Raw genomic sequence first — 26,962 nt, 5'->3', positions numbered from 1 at the left:
TCAACCATTTCTAATGTTCTTTTTCCCAAGCACCAAACAAGGCTGTTGCTCATGAAGGCCCATCTCAGATGCCATCTCGCCCCAAAGATGTCCCCACCCACGACTCCCTCCTCTCCCTGAGATCAACCCTGAGACAACCACCACTGTCACTGTGCCTTATAGTCACCTGTGTTTTACCTCCTTCACTTGGTAACAGTGTTAGCTCCTTAAGAATAATCCCACACATTCCTGCAGCCTTTCCCAGCTGTCAAGCCACTTTTCCATGTTAACTAATTGGACTCTCATTGCCAAGGGGAAAGAACTACTGCTGTGTTGCACTGGGATCAGGCAGGGTGCTGGGCCCCTAAACACATTTTCTTATCTAGTCCTCATGATGATTTCGTGGGTGAGGTTTATTATGTCCGTTGTACGGATGGAAGGCCTGAGGCTCAGAGGAGTAAAGTGCCTTTCCCAAGGCCACAAAAGAGTGGAAGAGAAAGTACTTAAACCTAAATCATCAGCCTCCTAGACCATCACCATCCTTTCTTCAAAAACAGAGTCATATCTGAGCAGCTATTTAACCCCCAGCACTTAGCACAGCATGTGTTTGTCAAATTAATGAATAAATCAACATATTAGCCATCATTTTTACTCATTAGCGTATTTAATAAATATTTATGGTATGCCTGTAGTGTGCCAGACATTCTTCTAGGTGCTGGTGTGGACGCAGCAGTAAATGAAACAGATGAGGTCGTTAACGACATGGAACTTACATTCTATTGTGGGGAGATGAGCAGCACCTAAATACACAAGCTTATTGTAGGTCAGATGATAAGCTGATATAGAGAAAAATAAACAGAGAAAGAGAAATGAGGGGAAGGGGGTATGCTAGGCCTCACTGAGAAGGTGACATTTGAGTAGAGGCCTGCCTGAAGAAAGCATGACAGGGAGCCACTGGGGGAAGGACTGCTAGGGAGCATGGATGGCAAATACAAAGGCCTTGAGGTGGGACCATTTCTGTTGGGTTCAAGGAACAGCAAGGAGTGAGCAAGGGGGAACCAGAATAGAGAGATGAGGGGCATAGAGCAGACCTGCAGGCCAAGCAGGCCACCAAACATGCTTTGGCTTTGACTCTGAGTGACCAGGAGCTTCTGCAGGATTTGGAGCAGAGAAGTGGTGTGATCCTGGTCACTGGGCTGCTGTAGGCAATAGGAGGGCCTTGGGCAAGCAGGGATCAGGTCAGGAAGCTTCAATCAGGGGGTGGAGATGGTGAAGATAGAAGGGATGAGGTCGGACTCATGCTTTTCTGATGGAAGGCCCAACAGGTTCTGCCAATGGACTGGGGACAGGGCATGAGTGGCAGAGAGGCATCCAAGAGGTCTAGTCTGCATGGAGGATGTTGACTGGACATGTCAACAGTGAGGGAGATGTCAGTGTTCTCAAATACTTTTGGCTGCAAAGGCCTTATTTCTGAGCTCATAAAGGTCATGGAGAGCCTAGGGAAGGCAGTAGGTATTGACAGAAAAGGTGGTATCTCTCCAAGAAAGGGGAGATTCACTATTCTGATTTGGTTTCTTCTGAACTTCTATAATTTTTTGTCTAGCTCCCACAGTTGGCTTTGCATAGAGTTGCTCTTGGCTTGAAGATTGTTAAGGCCAGCTCATCACAGAGCCCTAACGGACTGCTACTTCAATAGCAAAGGAAGCAAAGGACTGTCAACTAGCCATGCCAAGAGAAAGAGATGGACGGGGAAGAGGAGATGAGGGAAGGGGAGAGTGGAGGGAGGAAGGGAGAAGAGAAAGGGAGGGGGGAAAAGAAGAGTAATGAGAAGACTCTATTCACAAGAGCAATAAAATACAATATACCTGGGCATAAACTTAACAAGAATGTGTAGCAGTTATGTGTAGGAAATTGTAAAGCATTACTGAGGTACATAAACAGCTGGATAAATGGAAAAGTGTACCGGGGGGTAGCACTTATTCTAAATATGCAATTCTCTACACATACACTTAATGGCATAACAATCAAAATTCCAAGAGGATTTTTTTTTCAAGTCACTTAATGTCTTGATTTGAAAAAGGCAAGAATAGCTAATATTTTTAAAGAATAATGAAGAGGGACAAGTACTGACAGGCATTACAATAGATTACAAAGCTATAATAATGTTTGAATTGTTGGGCTAGTCCAGAAATGCCAAATCAGTGGTAGAGAATTACTAACCCTGATGGAGCTGCAAGGGGAAGCTGGGGATGTTCACAGTTTGTCCCCAGCCCCACAGTTCTCTGGCACTTTTTCCTTTCCAAGCTTAAATGCCTTGGATTTTCAGAACATCTTAAGAAGTTAGGCTGGCAACATTAAGCCCATTTATCAGAAGAGGAAACAAAAGCCCATAAAGATGGCACGACTTGTCCAGGGTGACCTGATGAGTTTCTGGCAGAGGTCAGACTCCAGGTCAGGACCCTGGCTCCCAGCCATGGAGCTGTCCTACGGCCTTTATGCGGTGTCACAATGATCTCACAAAAAGCCATGACAATGGGCTGTCTGTGAGCTGTGGCTCAGTGTTCCCTCGGGCTGGTAGGGCAGGGTGGGGTGGGAGATGGGAGAACCCTGTCACCCCCTGCCCTGCACAGAGGGGAGCCCAACAAGGCTATGGGCTGGAAAGTTGATTTAATTCAACAAATATTTGTTGATAGGGTGCCCACTAAATTCTAGGCACTGGCAGGCCCTCAGCAGCCCCAAAGCCCACTCAGGATCACTCATGCTTTCTTCTCTGTCCCACTCCACTCATTCTAGGGGACTTCTCTCTTTTTTCTTGCCCTTGGGCCCCTTACACCCAAGGGGCAATGAGGCCTAATGGAAAACACGTTCAATTCAACATGGACAGTCTGGAGTTCTGGTCCTGGCCGTGGCACTGACTGATTATGGGGCTGTGGCTTCACCTCCCTGGGGTGTGGACCTATGGGAAGACATAACACTCTCTTCCCAACCCAGCTCATGTGGCAGCTGTGAGCCTCCCACAGGAGTCAGCAAACTACGGCCTTCAGGCCCAATCGGGCCTACCCTGCTTGTGGACATCCATAAGCTATGCATGGATTCACATTTTTAAATGGCTGGAGGAAAAATCTAAGGAAGGATAATATTTTTTGACCTGTGAAAATTATATGAATTTCAAATTTCAGTGTTGAAATTTGAAATTCATGTAATTTTCACATATCAAAATGACACAGCCATGCCCAATCATTTAGGCATCATCTATGACTGCTTTTGTGTTACACCAGCAAAGATGTTGTTCCAGAGACCAAATGCCTGAAAAATCTAAAATATTTACTATCTGGTCTTTACATAAAATGTTTGCTGACCCCTGGTATAGAATATTAAAAGAATACACTAGAAGTTGCTTTATATGTTGAGAGGCTTGTGGGTGAGCTATGCCTAAGCATGGAGACTGGACCAAGGAGGGTCTGACAGGGATTGGAAATCCTGTCTCTCTAAACAGATGGACCTCAAGAGTTGCTGGTCTGGGGGATCTACTGTCATCTCACAGGGCAGGTGACACTGGGGGCTGCCAATGAGAGAAGAGGGAGAGAGGCAATGCCCATCCAGCCTGCAACGTGGGCAAACCTGCTCTGGTGGCCATGACAGGCAACACAGCCAGCCCACCCTCACCCTCAGATGTCACCTAGCCCACCCTCAGCCTCAGACATCACATCCAGCCCACCCTCACCCTCATACCTGCCCACCCTCATTCTCAGATGTCACCCAGTCCACCCTCACCCTCAGACGTCACAGCCAGCCCACCCTCATCCTCCAGTGTCACAGCCAGCCCACCCTCACCCTCCAACATCACCCAGCCCACCCTCAGTCTCAGACATCACAGCCAGCCCACCCTCACCCTCATACATGCCCACCCTCATTCTCAGATGTCACCCAGTCCACCCTCACCCTCTGACGTCACAGCCACTCTGACCTTTCAGTGTCACAGCCAGTCCACCCTCACCCTCCGATGTCACCCAGTTCACCCTCAGCCTCAGACATCACCACCAGCCCACCCTCACCCTCATACTCACCCACTCTCATTTTCAGCTGTCACCCAGTCCACCCTTACTTTTCGATGTCACAGCCAGTCCACCCTCACCCTCTAATGTCACACCCAGCCCACCTGCACCCTCAGGCATAACCCAGCTCACCCTCCGCCTCAGACATCACCCCCAGCCCACCCTCACCCTCATAACTGCCTACCCTCATTCTCAGGTGTATCCCAGTCCACCCTTACTTTTGCATGTCACAGCCTGTCCACCTCACCCTTAGGTGTCACCCAGCTCACCCTCACCCTCTGCTGTCACAGCTGGCCCACCCCCAGTCTTCTTCCAGGACTACCTCTGTGGCAGACAGGGCCTCCCTCAGAGCAACACCCCTCCCTTCCCCCCGCCCCCTACACTCACGTGATCTCGTTGTTCATGTCAGTAATCTCTATTCTGTCCAGGAACCAGCCTGCTCTGTTGCCTGTGTTGTCATGGCGAATCCGAATCTTGGTTAGGGCCCCCAGGTCAATGGCATAGATGGTGAAGGTGTCTGTCTGGGAAGGGCCAGGGAACACTCAGTGGGGTAAGACCTACCCCTCCCCACCTGGCCATCAGCCTCATCCTCCCAAGGACCAGGGCAGCCAGCCAGAGGCCAATGGTGAGACCCAAAGAAACCAGGAGTGGGGATGATGGAGAATGTCACTTAGTAGTCTGGTGTTTGGTCTGCACGATTGTTTCCCTAACTTGTCTCTGCCAGGGGATCTTCTCACTCTTATGTCAGGAAGGTGGAAGGAGGAGAGGAAGACTGAAGGTGACCTTGAGAGGCTGGATGCCCACATTTGTGGTGGGTGTTTTGTGTGCAGGAGAGGGGGTTGCACTGACACCCTCTGCAATGTGTGCAGGTGTGTGCATAATCTGCTTCAATCACATATTTGTATTAAGTACCTGCTATGAACCAGTGCTGGGCAAATCCAAAGTGATTGGCAGAAACTGAAGATGGATTTGCCCACCACTTAGGTGTGAAGAGGGCCATGTGGATCACACCATGTGAATGCACACACTGCTCTATGCATGGGAGGAAGCAGACCACACCAGGACCCTATAAGTAAATGGGGCCTTCTTGGATATAACTTTTTTGACTCTTAATTTTGGTTTTTTTTTTTTTTCTCTTTTTTTTTTTTTATTATACTTTAGGTTTTAGGGTACATGTGCACAATGTGCAGGTTTGTTACATATGTATCCATGTGCCATGTTGATTTCCTGCACCCATTAGCTCGTCATTTAGCATTAGGTATATCTCCTAATGCTGTCCCTCCCCCCTCCCCCCACCCCACAACAGTCCCCGGAGTGTGATGTTCCCCTTCCTGTGTCCATGAGTTCTCATTGTTCAATTCCCACCTATGAGTGAGAACATGCGGTGTTTGGTTTTTTGTCCTTGCGATAGTTTACTGAGAATGATGTTTTCCAGTTTCATCCATGTCCCTACAAAGGACACGAACTCATCATTTTTTATGGCTGCATAGTATTCCATGGTGTATATGTGCCACATTTTCTTAATCCAGTCTATTGTTGTTGGACATTTGGGTTGGTTCCAAGTCTTTGCTATTGTGAATAGTGCCGCAATAAACATATGTGTGCATGTGTCTTTATAGCAGCATGATTTATAGCCCTTTGGGTATATACCCAGTAATGGGATGGCTGGGTCAAATGGTATTTCTAGTTCGAGATCCCTGAGGAATCGCCACACTGACTTCCACAATGGTTGAACTAGTTTACAGTCCCACCAACAGTGTAAAAGTGTTCCTATTTCTCCACATCCTCTCCAGCACCTATTGTTTCCTGATTTTTTAATGATGGCCATTCTAACTGGTGTGAGATGGTATCTCACTGTGGTTTTCATTTGCATTTCTCTGATGGCCAGTGATGATGAGCATTTCTTCATGTGTTTTCTGGCTGCATAAATGTCTTCTTTTGAGAAGTGTCTGTTCATGTCCTTTGCCCACTTTTTGATGGGGTTGTTTGTTTTTTTCTTGTAAATTTGTTTGAGTTCATTGTAAATTCTGGATATTAGCCCTTTGTCAGATGAGTAGGTTGCAAAAATTTTCTCCCATTCTGTAGGTTGCCTGTTCACTCTGATGGAAGTTTCTTTTGCTGTGCAGAAGCTCTTTAGTTTAATGAGATCCCATTTGTCAATTTTGGCTTTTGTTGCCATTGCTTTTGGTGTTTTAGACATGAAGTCCTTGCCCACGCCTATGGCCTGAATGGTATTGCCTAGGTTTTCTTGTAGGATTTTAATGGTTTTAGGTCTAACATTTAAGTCTTTAATCCATCTTGAATTAATTTTTGTATAAGGTGTAAGGAAGGGATCCAGTTTCAGCTTTCTACATATGGCTAGCCAGTTTTCCCAGCACCATTTATTAAATAGGGAATCCTTTCCCCATTTCTTGTTTTTGTCAGGTTTGTCAAAGATCAGATAGTTGTAGATATGTGGCATCATTTCTGAGGGCTCTGTTCTGTTCCATTGATCTATATCTCTGTTGTGGTACCAGTACCATGCTGTTTTGGTTACTGTAGCCTTGTAGTATAGTTTGAAGTCAGGTAGCGTGATGCCTCCAGCTTTGTTCTTTTGGCTTAGGATTGACTTGGCAATGCGGGCTCTTTTTTGGTTCCATATGAACTTTAAAGTAGTTTTTTCCAATTCTGTGAAGAAAGTCATTGGTAGCTTGATGGGGATGGCATTGAATCTATAAATTACTTTGGGCAGTATGGCCATTTTCACAATATTGATTCTTCCAACCCATGAGCATGGAATGTTCTTCCATTTGTTTGTATCCTCTTTGATTTCATTGAGCAGTCGTTTGTAGTTCTCCTTGAAGAGGTCCTTCACATCCCTTGTAAGTTGGATTCCTAGGTATTTGATTCTCTTTGAAGCAATTGTGAATGGGAGTTCACTTATGATTTGGCTCTCTGTTTGTCTGTGATTGGTGTACAAGAATGCTTGTGATTTTTGTACATTGATTTTGTATCCTGAGACTTTGCTGAAGTTGCTAATCAGCTTAAGGAGATTTTGGGCTGAGACAATGGGGTTTTCTAGATATACAATCATGTCATCTGCAAACAGGGACAGTTTGACTTCCTCTTTTCCTAATTGAATACCCTTTATTTCCTTCTCCTGCCTGATTGCTCTGGCCAGAACTTCCAGCACTATGTTGAATAGGAGCGGTGAGAGAGGGCATCCCTGTCTTGTGCCAGTTTTCAGAGGGAATGCTTCCAGTTTTTGCCCATTCAGTATGATATTGGCTGTGGGTTTGTCGTAGATAGCTCTTATTATTTTGAGATACGTCCCATCAATACCTAATTTATTGAGAGTTTTTAGCATGAAGGGTTGTTGAATTTTGTCAAAAGCCTTTTCTGCATCTATTGAGATAATCATGTGGTTTTTGTCTTTGGTTCTGTTTATATGCTGGATTACATTTATTGATTTGCGTATGTTGAACCAGCTTTGCATCCCAGGGATGAAGCCCACTTGATCATGGTGGATAAGCTTTTTGATGTGCTGCTGGATTCGGTTTGCCAGTATTTTATTGAGGATTTTTGCATCAATGTTCATCAAGGATATTGGTCTAAAATTCTCTTTTTTGGTTGTGTCTCTGCCTGGCTTTGGTATCAGGATGATGCTGGCTTCATAAAATGTGTTAGGGAGGACTCCCTCTTTTTCTATCGATTGGAATAGTTTCAGAAGGAATGGTACCAGTTCCTCCTTGTACCTCTGGTAGAATTCAGCTGTGAATCCATCCGGTCCTGGACTCTTTTTGGTTGGTAAGCTATTGATTATTGCCACAACTTCAGAACCTGTTATTGGTCTATTCAGAGATTCGACTTCTTCCTGATTTAGTCTTGGGAGGGTGTATTTGTCGAGGAATTTATCCATTTCTTCTAGATTTTCTAGTTTATTTGCATAGAGGTGTTTGTAGTATTCTCTGATGGTAGATTGTATTTCTGTGGGATCGGTGGTGATATCCCCTTTTTCATTTTTTATTGCATCTATTTGATTCTTCTCTCTTTTCTTCTTTATTAGTCTTGCTAGCGGTCTATCAATTTTGTTGATCTTCTCAAAAAACCAGCTCCTGGATTCATTAATTTTTTGAAGGGTTTTTTGTGTCTCTATTTCCTTCAGTTCTGCTCTGATTTTAGTTATTTCTAGCCTTCTGCTAGCTTTTGAATGTGTTTGCTCTTGCTTTTCTAGTTCTTTTAATTGTGATGTTAGGGTGTCAATTTTGGATCTTTCCTGTTTTCTCTTGTGGGCATTTAGTGCTATAAATTTCCCTCTACACACTGCTTTGAATGTGTCCCAGAGATTCTGGTAGGTTGTGTCTTTGTTCTCGTTGGTTTCAAAGAACATCTTTATTTCTGCCTTCATTTCATTATGTACCCAATAGTCATTCAGGAGCAGGTTGTTCAGTTTCCATGTAGTTGAGCGGTTTTGAGTGAGTTTCTTAATCCTGAGTTCTAGTTTGATTGCACTGTGATCTGAGAGACAGTTTGTTATAATTTCTGTTCTTTTACATTTTCTGAGGAGAGCTTTACTTCCAACTATGTGGTCAATTTTGGAATAGGTGTGGTGTGGTGCTGAAAAAAATGTATATTCTGTTGATTTGGGGTGGAGAGTTCTGTAGATGTCTATTAGGTCCACTTTGTTTAGAGCTGAGTTCAATTCCTGGATATCCTTGTTAACTTTCTGTCTAGATGATCTGTCTAATGTTGACAGTGGGGTGTTAAAATCTCCCATTATTATTGTGTGGGAGTTTAAGTCCCTTTGTAGGTCACTCAGGACTTGCTTTATGAATCTGGGTGCTCCTGTGTTGGGTGCATATATATTTAGGATAGTTAGCTCTTCTTGTTGAATTGATCCCTTTACCATTATGTAATGGCCTTCTTTGTCTCTTTTGATCTTTGTTGGTTTAAAGTCTATTTTGTCAGAGACTAGGATTGCAACCCCTGCCTTTTTTTGTTTTCCATTTGCTTGATAGATCTTCCTCCATCCCTTTATTTTGAGTCTATGTGTGTCTCTGCACATGAGATGGGTTTCCTGAATGCAGCACACTGATGGGTCCTGACTCCTTATCCAGTTTGCCAGTCTGTGTCTTTTAATTGGAGCATTTAGCCCATTTACATTTAACGTTAATATTGTTATGTGTGAATCTGATCCTGTCATTATGATGTTAGTTGGTTATTTTGCTCATTAGTTGATGCAGTTTCTTCCTAGCCTCGATGGTCTTTACAATTTGGCATGTTTTTGCAGTGGCTGGTACCAGTTGTTCCTTTCCATGTTTAGTGCTTCCTTCAGGAGCTCTTTTAGGGCAGGCCTGGTGGTGACAAAATCACTCAGCGTTTGCTTGTCTGTAAAGTATTTTATTTCTCCTTCACTTATGAAGCTTAGTTTGGCTGGATAGGAAATTCTGGGTTGAAAATTCTTTTCTTTAAGAATGTTGAATATCGGCCCCCACTCTCTTCTGGCTTGTAGAGTTTCTGCCGAGAGATCAGCTGTTAGTCTGATGGGCTTCCCTTTGTGGGTAACCCGACCTTTCTCTCTGGCTGCCCTTAACATTTTTTCCTTCATTTCAACTTTGGTGAATCTGACAATTATGTGTCTTGGAGTTGCCCTTCTCGAGGAGTATCTTTGTGGCGTTCTCTGTATTTCCTGAATCTGAATGTTGGCCTGCCTTGCTAGATTGGGGAAGTTCTCCTGGATAATATCTTGCAGAGTGTTTTCCAACTTGGTTCCATTCTCCCCGTCATTTTCAGGTACACCAATCAGACGTAGGTTTGGTCGTTTCACGTAGTCCCAAATTTCTTGGAGGCTTTGTTCATTTCTTTTTATTCTTTTTTCTCTAGACTTCCCTTCTCGCTTCATTTCATTCATTTCATCTTCCATCTGCGATACCCTTTCTTCCAGTTGATCGCATCTGCTACTGAGGCTTCTGCAATCTTCACGTAGTTCTCGAAACTTGGCTTTCAGCTCCTCCATCTCCTTTAAGCCCTTGTCTCCATTGGTTATTCTAGTTATCCATTCTTCTAATTTTTTTTCAAAGTTTTTAACTTCTTTGCTATTGTTTTGAATTTCCTCCCGTAGCTCAGAGTAGTTTGATCGTCTGAAGCCTTCTTCTCTCAACTCGTCAAAGTCATCCTCCATCCAGCTTTGTTCCATTGCTGGTGAGGAACTGCGTTCCTTTGGAGGAGGAGAGGTGCTCTGCTTTTTAGAGTTTCCAGTTTTTCTGCTCTGTTTTTTCCCCATCTTTGCGATTTTATCTACTTTTGGGCTTTGATGATGGTGATGTACAGATGGGTTTTTGGTGTGGATATCCTTTCTGTTTGTTAGTTTTCCTTCTACCAGACAGGACCCTCAGCTGCAGGCCTGTTGGAGTTTACTAGAGGTCCACTCCAGACCCTGTTTGGCTGGGTGTCAGCAGCGGTGGCTGCAGAACAGCGGATTTTCGTGAGACCACCAATTCAGCTGTCTGATAGTTCCTCTGGAAGTTTTGTCTCAGAGGAGTACCTGGCCCAGTGAGGTGTCAGTCTTTCCCTTCTGGGGGGGTGCCTCCCAGTTAGGCTGCTCAGGGGTGAGGGACCCACTTTAGGAGGCAGTCTGTCCGTTCTCAGATCTCCAGCTGCGTGCTGGGAGAACCACTACTCTCTTCCAAGCTGTCAGTCAGACAGGGACGTTTAAGTCTCTGGAGATTCCTGCTGACTTTTTGTTTGTCTGTGCCCTGCCCCCAGAGGTGGAGCCTACAGAGGCAGACAGGCCTCCTTGAGCTGTGGTGGGCTCCACCCAGTTCCAGCTTCCTGGCTGCTTTGTTTACCTAAGCAAGCCTGGGTAATGGCAGGCGCCCCTCCCCCAGCCTCGCTGCCGCCTTGCAGCTTGATCTCAGACTGCTGTGCTAGCAATCAGCGAGACACCGTGGGCATAGGACCCTCCGAGCCAGGTGCGGGATACAATCTCCTAGTGTGCCATTTTCCAGGCCCGTTGGGAAAGCGCAGTATGAGGGTGGGACTGACCCGATTTTCCAGGTGCCGTCTGTTACCCCTTTCTTTGACTAGGAAAGGGAACTCCCTGACCCCTTGCGCTTCCCGAGTGAGGCAGTGCCTCGCCCTGCTTTGGCTCGCGCACAGTGCGCTTCACCGACTGTCCTGCACCCACTGTTTGGCACTCCCTAGTGAGATGAAACCGGTACCTCAAGCAGAAATGCAGAAATCACCAGTCTTCTGTGTCGCTCGGGCTGGGAGCTGGAGACCGGAGCTGTTCCTATTCGGCCATCTTGGCTCCCCTTGACTCTTAATTTTGAAAAAGATTTTAAATCTACAGAAAACTTTCAGAAATAGTATGATGAAAGTTCGTATGCCTTCATTTAGATTCTGCACTTATTTGTAACATTGGCTTTCTCACTCTGTCATCTGTCTTGCACTCTCTCTCTTGCTCTATGTTTTTCTAAATCATTTGAAAGTAAGTGGCAGATACGATGATTCTTCATCCCTAAATTCTTCAACATGGATTTCCTAAGAACAAGGATATTCTCATATAATCACACTAGAATGATCCAATTCAGAAAACTTAACATCAACATAATGCTATTATCTAATATACAGTCCATGTTCAAATTTTACCAGTTGTACCAGTTATGTAGTCCTCTATAGAAATTTTTTCCTAATCCAGAAATATGTGGCTATAATTTTTAAAGGAAAACACTGAAATGCAGAAATAAACTACATCCTCAAGTCAAGGGGAAGATTCTTTAAAGAAAAATCAGGGGGCCCCTGAAATAAATCAAGAAATGAGCCCAGAAATATGTTAATTAATTTAGTTCATTTTTTAAAAATCTGTGTTAATGAGAGAAATTGGCTTTGGGGTAGAGGCAGGAATGGGAAGGGTGAGATAAGAGATAGTTTTCTAGCCAGGGGATATTATAAAATCTTGAAGGACAAAGATGACGGCTTTATTTTTCATGATTTTCCCACTACACCTGGAAGAGTAAGGTATGTGTATTTCTTTTCATGGGTTCCCACTGCATTAGGATACAGTTCTGGGTTCTCAGCCCGTCTCTTAAGCCTCTCATGACCCCACCCACCGCATACCCTAAATTGTTCTTATCCAAGCTTATCCACTGGGGCTTAGCACTGACCACAGCTCAGCTAGAAGACACACTGTCCCAAACTGGCCTCCTCCATTTCCACCTCCACATCTTTGCTCATGTGGTTCCATCTTCTGAGAACATCCTCCACTGTCGCCTTTATATGTCTACACCATACTCACCTGCCAAGGCCCAGTTTGAGTTGCTCCCTCCACCTAATTTTCCCCCAAGACACCATCTTGGGGCGAGGACTTCCTCTTGAACCCCCGCATCCCTGCCAAGTGCCTCAGCATCTGCCACTCAATGCCATTCTCTGTTCCTGTGGGTCAGCTGGCCCATGGGCTCCAGGTGCTGGGGCCCTGCCTGCAATTCTGTCATAACCCCTCCACAAAGTATCAGTGTTACTGAAGAGGTACTGCCATGAAACCTGGTGGGATGAACAAGTCACACTGCCAGACACAGCAGCCATTGTGCTTGGATGGGCTGCCATGGGAATCTCAGAGGGCACCATACCCACAGCCCCCACCCAGAGGCCAGAGACCCTCACCCTACCTGCCCCTGCTCAAATTTGTTGGACTTGTCTGACTTCTTCAGGGGTCGTTCGCCCGTGTCCCCATACTCCTCGCCGTAGATGGTTAGGTAGACATTGGCATCAGTGCCGGCCTTGGGCACATTCCCAGTGACCACCTGGACCTCATAGGTGTTTCCTGGAGACACAGAAAGATGCAGTGTGGAGGGCCTCAGGGCCATGGGGTGTTTGGACCTAGGCACAGCCTCTCAGATCCAGCCATATCTTAGAACAGGAGGGATCTTCAGATGTGTGTACACTAACCTGGGACTGAAACTGCCCCCACTCCCAACCCAAGACTCCTTCACCATGAAGCCAGCAGGCAACCCTCCTACCTCATGTCCCCCCAGTCAGCTGTATTGAGTCATATCAGGGCTCCTCCCAAAGTCATCAATTCTTCCTGAGAACCTCAGGACAAGCGCCACGCTTATCCCCAAACAGCAGTGTCAATGGTGGCATTTCACACACAGGTCAAGAGAGCTATTTGGGAACCATGATGGGTGCCCACCTATTTGGCCTCCATGTGAAGGGGATCTAGGCCCCCTGCCCCCAGTGGGCCCCCTTTAGGGGAACTGTCTGACCACTCCCTCCCCACCCCTCCCACCTCCCCCACCCCCGCCCCCCACGCCCCTCTTACGCTCAGGACCCGGCTTGCCAGCTGGCACCAACTCCACGACAAGTTCGTTGTCCTCCTTGCCCCGGGCCAGCCAGCGGTGGGCTTCGAACTTGTGCTGCTCAATCACCTCCTGCATCCCTGGCCCAAACTCCTCCTCTTCCTCCTCTTCTTCGGTCTCCTCCTCCTCCTCCTCTGACGAGGATTCCTCTGATGAGGACGACTCCTCTTCCTCCCCCTCGTCCTCTTCGTTGCTGCCCTTCCTCTTCTTCTTCTTCCTCTGCAGCTTGGCCTTCAGCCGCTCCTTCTTGAGCAGCTGCCGCAGCTTGTCCTTCTCCTTCTTCTTCCGGGCCTCCTCCTCCGGCGTGAGGTCCACCTCCCGCACCACCAGGTGCCGCAGCCACACAGTGTCCACAAACCAGCTGGGCCCGAAGCCTTCGCCCGTGTGCCCGAGCCGGAGCTTGTAGACCTCGCCCACGTCGGCCGCCTCCAGCTGTTCAAAGGGCAGGGCAGCGGCTGTCGTGGCCCCAGCATCCTCCCCCACGCCCCCGCCCCCGCCCCCGCCCTGCCAACAAAGAGCCAGGCACAAGGCCTGTTTGCTAAGCTGCAGGATGGAGAGGGCTGGGGCCTATGTGCTCAGATCCTTCCACCACCTCCCTCTCTCCAGCCACACCTGTCCTGGTTCCGCTGGGATTACCTGGCCCCATCCTCCAACCAAGTTTATTTCTTCCAACTTCTGTGGTGGGCAAGCTGGTCTCCCTCTTCTTCTCTCTTAAACACATATGCCTGCATGTATACACACACGCACACGCGCGCACGCGCACACCTCATTCCTGTGATTTCTGTCCTTATCATGGCTCATACAGTTTCCTTACTTGGCCTGCCTTTATCCCCTCCTCTACTTGCAGCTAAAATCTATTCATTCGGGTTCATGTGTTTCATTATTTTTTTTAACTTTGTGCCTCTGTGTTCTCTTTACAAAAATTTTCAGTGTTAACCATGTATAACTTTCGTAATAAGCAAAAAACAAAAGTGCTCTTTTTCAAAAACAAAAATTTCACCCACACCCACAGAGGCCCAAGCTCCCTCCTCCCCCAACACTGAGCACATGGCCTCAGCCTGACTGCCCCTTCCCCAAGAGCAGAGAGGGTGTCCAGGGTTTAGCTCTGGTGCCGGTCTGGCCTGGATGCCCTCTTCATCCTCACAAGCTGGTCTCTGCCCTCTTGATTATGAGTTCCTTAAGGGCAGAGACCATCATTTTCAGTCTCTACCGGGATGGGTATAGCACATGACTGGCCCAAAGGGCAGTGTTGATGGCGTCATCGACTCTAGATCATGAGGCCTGAGCTCTGTCCTGAGCCCCAGGCTCTAACGAAGGACCCACATTGAGGTGGGGTCTGGCCCGTCCCCTGCAGCACTCAGAGTAGGGCTCACATGGGGGTTGTTGCTAGTCAGAGTCCTCCCAGGCTTCCTGATGCTGATGAGCCCCTGTCTGGGGTTTGACCCTTCTCAAAGCCTGGTCCCACCAGTTCTTCCACTGAGTGCCAGGGCAAACTGAGGCCAAGGCTGTCCCATGAGTTCCACAGTGTCCTACAATTCAAGTCCAGACCCAGATGAGAACTCAGGCCTTCTGACCCCCTGTTCATGCATCCACAATGCAGCCAACAAACCACCTTTGCCAGAAAATTACCAATCATGGTAGAGCCCAGGGCCCCTGGGAGAGTGGAATTTATACTTCTCAGCTACTTAGGGGAAAGGCTGTGGACCTGGTAAGTCACTTCTTCAATGCATTAGCTCTCCTCTTCAGTATTTCCCAGGTTACAGCACCCCTGCAATCAACCTTGCCAAGGAGGCCGGCTTGCGGCACCCCGGCCTCCCTCACATCTGTCTGCCCAGCCTTGCCTTCATCCACCACCACATCCAGTAAATTGGCATCCAGAAGACACTCTATCCGGTTCCATCTCCATAACTGGGCACTCCATCCCAAGTGCATTCGCTGACATTGACTCTTATTATTACAGGGACTGTGAAGCCAGCCAGGCAGGTATTATAAAGCTAGGTTTTAACTGATGAGGAAGTGGAGGCTCAGAGAGCTAAAATACTTGGTCCTCTGCCTCCTCAGCAGTGTATGAGGGTGTCTGGCTCAATGAGGCTCCCTCCAGTTCTGATGTTCCAGACACTTATGACTGGCTCAGGTCCCAGTTCAGCCAGGACTGTCTTCCTTGGGCACTGGGTAAGGACTCTTTGCTGAAGGCTAAGGTGCTCCTGGCATGCAGAAACAAAAGGCACCCAGCATGAACATGCTGCCTGCACACATACATCTGCACATGCACACACATCGTCATATCTATAATAAAACATTCATATTTCCCCTAAGGGGCGCCACCCTTGCATCCTCCTCTCTTGCCAACAACATGCCCATATTCTTATCTCTTTTTTCCTTCTATTGAAAGACTTGGAAAGGAAGAACGGAGACCTGGGACACTCAGGAAACAGCCATAAAATTCCAAGTCTCTCAGTGTCCTGGCTGGGAAGTATTTCCTTGACATCAGGCTTGAGAGAACTGTAGACTCAGAGGCCACAGGGCTGGGAATGAGTGGAGGAACTGCAGCCTTAATGCCATCTTTTGCCAGATTAGAATCACCTGCTCCCATGGTTCTCAGGGTCGGCAGCATGTTAGCATCCCTGGAGGAGCTTTTCAAAGTAAACCCAGAAAATACATCCCATCCCCAGAGGTTCTGATTTGCCTGGTGTGGGGCGTGCACCAGGCAGCACTTTTTTCTTAAAGCTCCCCAGGTGATTGTAGCATGAGGCCAGGGGTGGGAACCAGTGATCTAGTCCAATCCCCTCATTTTAGGCCGAAAGCTTAGGTCTGGAGAGAGAAAACATTTTCCACCCAGCTGGAGGGAGGCAGCCCATTCTCGGGTGAATATTGACTGAGGAAATTAGTACACCCAGGGAAGCATCTTGGTGTCCACTGGGCCTGCTGTTGGCACCCCCGCTCCTCGACCCCACATACCTGGAATGTGTCCTTGGATGCCCGTTCAAAAACTTTTGAGCGGCTGGAGAGGAAGAGCACTTCTGTCTTGCCTTTCTCTCCATAGATCTGCATGTAGACTCGGGCACTGGTGCCTGCGCCACCCACATCTCCTGTCCAAATCTCCACCTCATAGTGGACCACTGGGTGGGCACATGCAGAAGAAGTGGAACATTTAGTAATAATAACAACAACAATGATAGTAACAAAACAAACCTTTCCTGAGCCTGTTCCAGGTGCCTGGCGCTTTACAGGCAGTCACTTATCTAATCCTCTCCTCAACACCCTGAGTAAGCACAATCGTTCCCATTTTGCAGGTAAACAAACTGAAGCTTAGAGGAGAATAAGTGGTGGAAATGCCAAATCTAAGCAATCAGACACACACGCCAGTCATCCTCTGCACCACATGCACCAGGAAGGAGGAGGAGTCACATACCAGCTGGCGATCCCTGCTGTGTGCCTGCTACAGTTTGCATGTTTCTTCTCTCCAAAACTCATGCTGAAATGTCATTGCCATTGTGACCGTATTAAGAGGTGGGACCTTTAAGGAGTGATTAGGCCCCCCAAAATGCTTATGTTGAAGCCACTAACCCCAATACCTCAGAATGTAACTGTATCTGGAGATAAGTCTTTAAAGAGGTGACTAGTTTAAATGAGATCCCCAAGGGCAGGCCCTAATCCAAGCTGATTGGCGTCCTTATAAGAAAAGGAAATTGTGGCACACAGAGAGACACCAGAGATGTGGAGAGACACCAGAGATGTGGAGAGACCAGGTGAGTCCACAGTGATGAGGCAGCCCTAGCACAGTAACGCAGAGAGCAGTGAGCGCAGAGAGAGCGATCCATCGAAAAAGGAGACTCACTCCAGAAAAAACAAGCTCTACAAAAGATGAAAAGCAATTATCATAAGGTAGGTGACTCAGCAGTGAATAATATTGACATACTTATAATAATATAAAAATTGAACACTGATTTTGCTGTTTTGAAGGCTGGAAGGAGGGGGAGAGACAGTGAGATAGAGTATGTGTGTGTCGCACACACACACACACGAGGGCCCATACAAGTGCCTGTGTATGTTAAAAGAGCTAAATCCTCCTCTTTCATAGTAGGAAGCCAACAGATAATGTCTAAAACTGTAAAATTAAAAAATTGAGGCCAGGCATGGTGGCTCAGGCCTGTAATTCCACTGCTTTGTAAATCCACTGAGGCAGAAGGATTGCTTGAGGCCAGGAGTTCAAGATCAGCCTGGGCAACACAACAAGATCTCCATCTCTACAAAAATAAAATAAAAATAAAAATTGAGAGGTGTGGTGGCACGTGCCTGTAGTCCCAGCTACTCAAGAGGCTGAGGCAGGGGGATCGCTTGAGCCTGGGAGTCAAGGCTGCAGTGAGTTATGATTGTGTCACTGCACTCCAGCCTGGGTGCCAGAGCAACATCCTGTCTCTAAAAAATAAATAAAAATTGATAGGTATATTGTTTAAAAATATGGAGCTAAATTTTAGAGGAAAAATCTAAAGTAAGATTGTTGGCATTGAAGAAGGGGGGTGGGGTAAGGGGAAGAGGTAGGTAAGGGAACTATTGCTTTTTTATCTTTATCTTCTTTATTAGTATCTATACTACTCTGATGGAATTCCAGTGTTGATTATAAAATGAGGGAAGGAGTTGATTCTCATACTGGCAAGTGCCATTACAAAGCATGTGTATATAACAGCCCTAAAGGAACTTGCAGGTTGCTTCGGGAGATTAGACACACACATGAAAAGATATTCAAAGAGTTCTGGGAGCGGGAGAGGTGATTTCACACTGGGGTTCCCTCTCAGGGAAGCTGCTGTGGAAGTGAGCCTTGGGCAGTTGCTTTCAGGGCCAATGTAGAAATGCAGAGGTGAGGCTGGTCCTAGTGGCTCACGGCTGCAATGCTAGCACTTTGGGAGCCCAAGGCAGGTGGATCACTGGGGGTCAGGAGTTCGAGACCAGCCTGGCCAACATGGTGAAACCCCGTCTCTACTAAAAATACAAAAATTAGCTGGGTGTAGGGGCACACACCTGTAGTCCCAGCTACTCAGGAGGCTGAGGCAAGAGAATCGCTTGAACCCGGGAGGAGGTTGCAGTGAGCTGAGATTGTGCCACTGCACTCCAGCCTGGGCAACAGAGTAAGGCTCTGTCTCAAAAAAAAAAAAAAAAAAAAAAGAAATGCAGAGGTGAGAGGGGACATTCTCTGTGTCAGGCTTTGGTCCCACTGTCTTCCTCCTCAGAAATGTCACCATCCTATCCAAAAAGGCCCTTCACCCACACCATTGCTAACCCTTTATCCTGTTTCATGTTCCTACTGGCTGTTCATTCGCATTATCCTATTATTGTCTGTCTCCCCTGTGGAATATAAAGCCTGTGCGAGCAAGGGTTTTGTTCGTTTTGCTCACAGCTGCCTCCACAAAGCTCAGAGCAGTGCTGGCAGAGAGAAACCCTCAATAGACAGTCATTCCTCAGTATCTGCAGGGACAGGTTCCAGAACCCCCAAGCATACCCTAATCTGAGGATGCTCAAGTCCCTCATATAAAATGGCATAGTATTTGCATATAACCTACACACATCCTCCTATACACTTTAAATATCTCTAGGTTACTTATAATACCTAATACAAGGTAAATGCTATATAAATAGTTGTTACACTGTACTGTTAGGGAATAATGACAAGGAAAAAAGTCTGTATATGTTCAGTACAGATGCAATTTTTTTCCAAATGTTTTTGATCCTTGATTGAATCCACCGATGCAGAACCCATGGATGTGGAGGGCTGACTGTGTATTTTTTTGAATAAATGAATGAATAAACAATTTTATCTCCTCAGCCAGTCTTCATCGCAGAAGACACGAACTAGGTCTCAAACTCCTATACAGGGTTGAGAGTGTGCATTTCCTAATAAAGTCATTTGCTGCCTTTATTCCAGAAAAAAGTATTTCATCCATTGGGTCCTCAGTTTCCTCATCTATAAAATGAGCCCTTCTTTCCTATGAGAACCATGGTACCAGAAGCAGTGAAAGCCCCCATTTTCTCCCTGCAGGACCCTACCAGCAGCACTTGTCAGCAAGACCTACTTTGCCCCATGGTCCCTCCTCCTTCCCCTCAGCCCCATCCCCCATGGGAAACAATGGGTGGTCCCACCATAGCCTCCTCCATACATTTCTGGATCTCCACCACCTCGCTGGGATACAGCTCCACCTCCAGGCGCCCGTCAGCCTGGTTCTTGTCCAGCCAGCGGTTGGCGGGAAAGGTGTACTGCTTGCCTTGACGGGGCACACGGATCTGAACGCTGCCCAGGAACCAGCTGGCATGCATGCCGGTGCTGTCGTGCCCAATCACCAGCCGGTTGATCTGAAGGAAACCCGAGTGAGGGTGAGCAAGGAGCCAGTGTGTAGAAACCTCCATGCCCCCATCCCTACCTCCCCAAATACCAGCACAAAACTCAACCCAGGTCTCCAGGGCCCAGGAGAGGGAAGATCCATGGGAGAGCTGGAATCCCATTCCTGCCCCACCATCAGCCAGCTGGGGGACCAAGGAATCACCTCACCTGCCTGGAGCCACCATTCCCCTTTCCTAAGCCCAGCACACCTCCCAGGGCCATAGTGAGAAACAAGAGGGTGGTGAAGGTGACACGAACTTTGAAAGTTCCACTAGTACTTAATCATGTTAGGTCATGGCCACGTGAGAAAGCAAATGTTTAAAATGTTTGCCATCACCTTCCAGTAACTGTGTTATTGATTTGGTTTGGTTTTGAACAATACACAGTTGTATAAGTTTCTGCATTTCTTCAACATACCCATGCTGAACGTGACAGAATATCACCCATCCTGAAGGTGACAGACTATGCAGGCAACTTCTCAGGACTCTGCAGTTCTGTGTCCAGTTCCTCTGCTCACTCTGACCCAAGAACACTTTTCTTTTTCCAATAACACCCTATAATTGTTTTGTGGTTTTGCATTTTAACATCTTTGCCCCCATGGGCAACATAGAAGGGAGTGCAGATGATTATATCACCATCCTTATATGTACTTGGTTTTTCAATGTTTGGATCGCTTTTCTGTTTTTTTTTTTCTTTTTGAAATGCTGTATACAGAGCAATTTTAACTTCAGATGGAATTATCAGATGGCCTTTGAGAACCCTTCCAGCCCTGAGATTCTCTCTGTGATGGTTTGAAGAGGTGATGTTAGCCATGAGTCTGGTGCCAAAAGGCCAGATTTAGAAAACTGTCCATGCGAGCCTGCTCTTGCTCTTCTGAGTCCTAACTGCCTCTTTGCAGCTGGTAATGGCAACAACGTCAGAGCTAAGTGCATGCAGCCCAGTCCCTTGGAATTATCAGAAGAAAACCAGCTAAGCTTACAAAGCCTGAGAGCCCTCTGTGTGCATGTCAAGGGACAGGGAAGAGTTTTGTTGTTCTTCTGTTGTGCCAGGACTGTGAAAGTCCCAGGGAGGGATTGGCTGAAAGGGTAAAGACAGGGGTAAGTGTCTGATATGACTGGATGCTCCCTAAGGGCAGGCACTAGCTCAGTTCTACAACACTTCACACCTGACATAGACTAGTTGTTCAGTAGCATTTACTGAGCACTTAGTATGAGCATGTGGGTGTTATTCACATATTTAATGCTAATAACAACCCCATTAGGATCCCATGTTGTTATGAATGAGAAAACGGAGGCAAACAGAGGTTAAATAACTTACATATGGCAGGTAAGTGGAAATGGGTCTCAAATATGCAGTTGGCAGCCAGAGCTCATGCTCCCAGCCTCTTGGCCACACTGCTTGTTGAGGGGGTTTCAGAAACTCAGGAAGAAGCTTAAATGCCCTCCCACTGCCACCCTACTCTTCCTAGAGGTCTAATTTACTCACCAGCTGCTGCCCAAAATCCTTTAGTAAAGGGAACAGCATTTTCACTATGCAATTATTGATTCAGCTTAAAATGTAAATACATTTTGATAAATGAAAACATTGATTTAAGTTAATTAACCTCATGGTATAAATGACTAACATGAGATCTTTCCTTGGAGTGAAAGGATGGGAGAAGAGATTCCTAGGACCTGAAATAGGGTGGGACTCCCAGAGAGGGAAGGGGCAGGAAAGATGAGGTTCCAGGTAGAGGGCTTGTTACCATCTCCATTTCCACCAAGCCACACCCTGGGAGCAGCAGGTAGTGACACAAATCCCAGCTCAGTCATTTCTAGAGACAAGATTTAGAACTGTGTTTCTCCAGGTGATGTCAAGGAAGATTCTCACCTCGGCCAAACTCTAGCCAGGCTCCTGAACCCTTTCTCAACTGAGCCTCAATCTTGGCCTTTAAAGACTTGAACAAAACACTAACACAATTTCTAACAGCTCAAGGCCACATCCCTAGGGTGACCCTAATCTCCCTTACTGTGCCTGCCTTAGAAAACTCAAGGCTGTCAAAATAATTTACTGTTGGTTCCAGCCAACACCTGAGGGTAGGGCTTCTGTCTGCCAGACTCTTGGAGGATGGGACGCTCATGCCATAAAGCATCAGTTAGCAAACCCAGATGGGTTCCACAACCCACATGTGCTGACCTCCCCATTACTGCTTTTTGTGTTTTTCCCCTGACTCTACTGAGCCCCTGATTACCCTCCCCTTATTCCCTCATCCTCCCTTTAAAGAGGCTTGCAAACCTCTGCACAAACCTAAGTTGGGTTCAGTTCACACTGGCCTCTTTTCCTGATGGCAGTGGTAGATTACTGATTAAAGTCTGTCCTTGCTGCTTTACTGTTCAGCTCTCTCTTTGATGAAGTGCTTAGACCACTTGCAGCAGAGCCACCTGGAGCCTTGATCTGGAGGCTCTTGGGTTCTATCTCCCAAGACAGAATCTCTCAGGTGTGGCCCAGAAGTGTGCACTGAAACAAGCTTCCTGGCCCCAATTCTGATGCACACTCAAGTTTGAAATTAGGAAGTATTTTTAGCCCCTTTTCTTAGTCCTCCCTTCTCTTTTCCTTCCCTGCGTTCAGTGTCTCCTTCTCCAGTGTCTGTGACCCAGGTACATTGGTCTTGGATATGCAGGTAAATAAAATGTTGAGGTGACACCACCAAAAATACACATTCCACCCCCAAAGAGGCTCTGGAAGCAGCACTACTGTTTACGTATCTTCAGCTGCTCTAGGTCACAGCTGAAAAACTACATACGTCACTCACTATTCCCAAACGGGCTTTTTTTTCTTCAAAATGTGTTTACCCCTATGTACATGAGTGTGTGCGTGTGTGTCTGTGTGTGGACACATGTGAATGCGTGCTGGGAAATGGGTGGGATGATGTCACATGGTCTTGGGAAGTAGACTTACATTTCCAATGTTCAGGGTCTCGAGGGTGAACTCGTCCACCCGGCCACGTTCAAAGTAGTCTTTGAGGTTGTTGTCAGAGACAAGAAGAACTTGCTTGATGGTGTCAGATTTATCCCCATAGAGCTTGATGTAGACTCTAGAATCCGTGCTGGCCCCAGAGACATCCCCAGTCTTCAAGCTGATGTGATAGCGAAAGTCTGAACAGCCCAAGGCAGAGGGAGGAAGGGAAGGGGTTAGTGCAGGGGGTGACAGGAAGCAGGATGCCTGTATAGGAGGGCAGCCTGGAGCTGGAGGCTTGCGCGGAACACATGCTGGGAATTGAGAATCCAGGCTCCTGCTCTAAGCAGCCCTGCAACTTGGGGCAGGGGTTCCTTCCATCTCTGTGAGGTCTCCTCAACCATAATAGCAGAATTCTAGTAGGTTCTCTGTCTGCTCCAGAAGGTGTGAATGGGCTTAGAGCAGGAAAGCGTGTAAATCACAAGCAAGAACATCAAAATGTAAGAGCCTGAAAGGATCTCCCACAATCATCTGGTCTAGCTTCTCTGACAGTGGACAAGGAAACTGAGACAAAGGAAGGATCGACCTTTCCAGACAGTGTCTAGAGCATTATACACATGGTATTATTGATAAGGATTCTGACCCCAGTTTCACAGGCAAGGAATCTGAGCCTCAGAATGTCATGTGTTTGGTGCAAGATGGCAACAGTTAAGAGGTCGTCAGCCAGGAGTGAAACTCTCATGTGGACTTGAAGCCCCCTGCTCTTCACTGGGCAACCACGAGGGTGTCACTCATTTTATCAGCCAGGAAGGTCTACATTATCTGTCTTCAGGGACAAAAACACCCGAGGAAAAAGTAAGTCCTGGAATAATACAAGGCAAGACCCCAAGTCCTCCAGGCTTATTCCTGGGTGTGTGTCTTGGGCAAAGAGGAGGAAGCACTGGAAAGGTGAGTGATGCTCACTCCCAGGCCTGCCACTCACTGCCACCGTAGGGTCCTCCCACTAGGAAGAAGGATTTGGAGAAAGTCAGCTGAGTACACCTTGCCTAGGGTCCAGCCCTAGGGAAGGCTAGACCTGTGGGTCTGGTCCAGATCAGCTCCATTAGTGCCACCCAAGGGCACTTGAGGAAATGGCTTCTGTTCTTGTGGAAAGATATAGTAGCAAAGACTGGGAAGGAGACCTCTTTCTTGCACTATTTTCCATCTAAACCAGGGGTGTTCAATCTTTTGGTTTCCCTGGGCCACATTAGAAGAAGAAGAATTGTCTTGGGCCACACAAAAAATACGCTAATACAAATGATAGCTGATGAGTTTAAAAAATTGCAAAAAAGTTCTATGTTTTAAGAAAGTTTACAAATTTGTGTTGGGCCGCATTCAAAGCCGTCGTGGGCCACATGCGTGCGGCCTGTGGGTTGGACAAGCTTGATCTAAATGCTTTCAGAGGCTCTGACTGAGGAAGCAGGGGGTCAGGAGGTCCTGTCCACATGGTGAAATAGGGGCTTGCTGGATGGGAAGGACAGTGACATAGACAGAGATACCCTGGGTACTGGTCCCAGCTCCACCGCTGACTACACAACTGGGTTTGCTGGGGTTGTGCGGGGGGAAGAGGGGTCCCTTTACCACAGGCATCTCATCTCCTGGGATCCTTCCCAGATCTTAAATTCTGTAATTCTGAGACCAGAAATTGAACTCCAGTTCAAACTCTGCAGTTTGAGCTTAGAAAAGGTCAGATATAAATATCTTTATCTGCCGGGTGCCGTGGCTTATGCCTCTAATTCCAGCACTTTGGATGGCCAAGGTGGGTGGATCATTTGAACCCAGGAGTTTGAGACCAGCCTGGACAACATAAAGAGACCCCATCTGTAGGAAAAAATATAAACATTAGCCAGGTGTGGTGATGTACACCTATTGCCCTAGCTACTCAGGAGGCTGCGACAGGAGGATCACCTGAGCCTAGGAGGCTGAGGCTGCAGTGAGCCAAAATCACACCACTGCACTCCAGCCTGGTTGACAGAGTAAGACCCTGTCTCAAAAATAAACAAATAAACAAAAATAAAAATATCTTCAGTTCTTCCAGTTCTAAGTTCCTCCATCTGACCCGTGGACAACATCAACTCTGACCATCTTCTGGGATTATTGCAGAGCTCAAATGAGATAATAAATGATAAACATGACGTGTTGGTAATGTCAAGGATTCTAGAGATAAGTTTCTTTTAAATTTTGTCTAAAGCTCATGATCAAACCAAAGCAATGGAAGAAATGTCACCAGTAAGGAAAACTCTAAGGCCCCCCAGGATGATACTCGGCATTTTTAAAGTCCCTATTTTACAGTCCCTTCAAAATATATCTCTTCTTAAGGCCTGAATGACAGGTACTGCCAATGCTTGGCACCGTTGGCCAGCATTACTGCTCATCACTCTCGTTGACCCATATGCATTCAGGGCCTCACACCTGAGGCCACAAAGAGACTGTGTGCAGGAGCACAGGCAGGAACTCTCCGGACACTCCCTCGGAGCCTCCCTCTCCTCCCTCCCCACTGCCGCCTCTGTGAAACATGAAGTGCTTGTGTTTTCTTGAAGGGCTGAGCTGAGGGAAGGCCCCTGTCTCACCAAGGGCACACCCAGCACCTGGTCATCAGGACAACTCACTCTTCAGTGTCGCGTTGCTGTCACTGGGTAGCAACTCTCGGACCAGCTGCCCATCATCCTTATCCTTGTCCAACCACCTGGTGGGCAAATGGGGGAATGTTAGCTCTTTGGGTGGAGCAGGCAGACAATCAAAGCTTCACCCATTCATGCAGAGTCACTAGGGAGGCCCAGAGCTTTGACTTTAGCAAAGTGAAATGATTCTATGGGAGGATCTAGTAAAACATCCTAGCCTGGAGTGGGAAAGGAGGACTTCCCGGAGGTGGTGGTGTTTGGCTGAGACTGGAAGGAGGGCAGGGAACTCCTTGGGGAATGGGTGGGATGATGTCACATGGTCTTGGGAAGGAGACCAGGAGAAAAGGGAAGAGTACCCCAGAGGAAACAACATATCCTGGGATGGAACAGAGCCCCCAGGAGTTGAAACAGGACCATGTGGATAGGATGCAGTGAACAACAGGTAGAGAGCTGGCAGAGGAGGCTGGAGAGGGGACAGGTCACATGACGTAGGGCCTTGGCAATCACTGTCAAAAGTCTGTCCTGAAAGCCATCATTAGCATAGAAAACAAGCACCTCTTACTAAGAGCTTTCCATCCTCATGGCACTGTGCTGAGGGCTCTGGGGTGGGGAGATGGCAGAGAAGATATGCTAGGATATGTAAGGCTCAGCCCAGGCTGTCGGCAGCCTGCTTAAGAAGACAGGATAGGCCAGGCAGGTGGATCACGAGGTGAGGAGATCAAGACCATCCTGGCTAACACAGTGAAACCCCGTCTCTACTGAAAAACAAAAAATTAGCCAGGTGTGGTGGCGGGTGCCTCAGCTACTCGGGAGGCTGAGGCAGGAGAATGGTGTGAACCCAGGAGGCGGAGCTTACAGTGAGCAGAGATTGCCCCACTGCACTCCAGCCTGGGCAACAGGGTGAGACTCTGTCTCAAAAAAAAAAAAAAGACAGGATAGACCAGCTGAGGCACTGAGGACCAAGACCAGGATAGGTATTGGACCAGAGTAAGTGCTGCAAGAGTTGAGGGAAATGAGCAGGGCTCAGTGATCTGAGTCCTCAGGGATAAATGAGAATTGCCTTCCAGGAGAAGCTGGGGCTGTGCTCTGCAGGGCTGCGGTTTGATAGCTGTGACTCTTCAACATGTTGGAGTGAGCCACGGTCCCAGCTCTCTGCTGATCATCCACCAGGGGGAAAGGTATGGGGCAATTTACCTGAAAAGCACCTATCACACTGGGCACGGAGACTCAGCCTGAGAAATCATGCAAGCATGAGTTTTCTAAGCCCCAGCACTCAGGATGGTTTATGACGGGGCCCATGGCAGCAGAATGGATACCGTTCATTGTTCCCCAGGATATAGAGGAAAACAAGACATTTGTCTCTCAACCAAACCACCTCCCATTTGTCTATGTCTTAGTGCTGGTTGTTGCAGCCCACTCCATTACCCTACTGAGAGGGAGGCAACTCCCTGGCTACACAGCCCGTAAAAGAAGCCAAGGCACTAATTCCTCCATAGCCTCCCTGGCATGGAGTTCAGGCATCCCCGAACTGCAATACTCTCTGCTAATAGACCACCCCTCTCCCCAAGGCTGATGGAGGCAATGCTGTGGTCTCTCCCAAACCTTCTCTTTCACCTCCTTCCCAAA

The 26,962-nt window shown here is 47.3% G+C and overlaps 1 protein-coding gene across 2 annotated transcripts in view; it reads right to left on the bottom strand.

Moving 5' to 3' along the window:
- Window positions 1-26,962, bottom strand: part of LOXHD1 (lipoxygenase homology PLAT domains 1) — a 197,232-nt gene that overhangs the window by 76,208 nt on the left and 94,062 nt on the right. For both annotated transcript variants that reach the window (XM_032151710.2, XM_058438393.1), the window contains exons 15-21: window positions 25,325-25,401; window positions 22,680-22,876; window positions 19,522-19,714; window positions 16,328-16,488; window positions 13,333-13,801; window positions 12,680-12,834; window positions 4,422-4,555 (exon numbers count right to left, since the gene is read on the bottom strand). In XM_032151710.2, the coding sequence (XP_032007601.1) occupies window positions 4,422-4,555; window positions 12,680-12,834; window positions 13,333-13,801; window positions 16,328-16,488; window positions 19,522-19,714; window positions 22,680-22,876; window positions 25,325-25,401 (1,386 nt within the window). The remainder of the gene's footprint in view (window positions 1-4,421; window positions 4,556-12,679; window positions 12,835-13,332; window positions 13,802-16,327; window positions 16,489-19,521; window positions 19,715-22,679; window positions 22,877-25,324; window positions 25,402-26,962) is intronic.

This window comes from Hylobates moloch, unplaced genomic scaffold (genome assembly GCF_009828535.3).
Source record: "Hylobates moloch isolate HMO894 unplaced genomic scaffold, HMol_V3 SCAFFOLD_5, whole genome shotgun sequence".
In the NCBI taxonomy this organism is placed as follows: Eukaryota; Metazoa; Chordata; class Mammalia; order Primates; family Hylobatidae; genus Hylobates; species Hylobates moloch.
The sequence above is the reverse complement of the archived record's forward strand: the minus strand, read 5'-3'. Positions and strand labels throughout refer to the sequence as shown.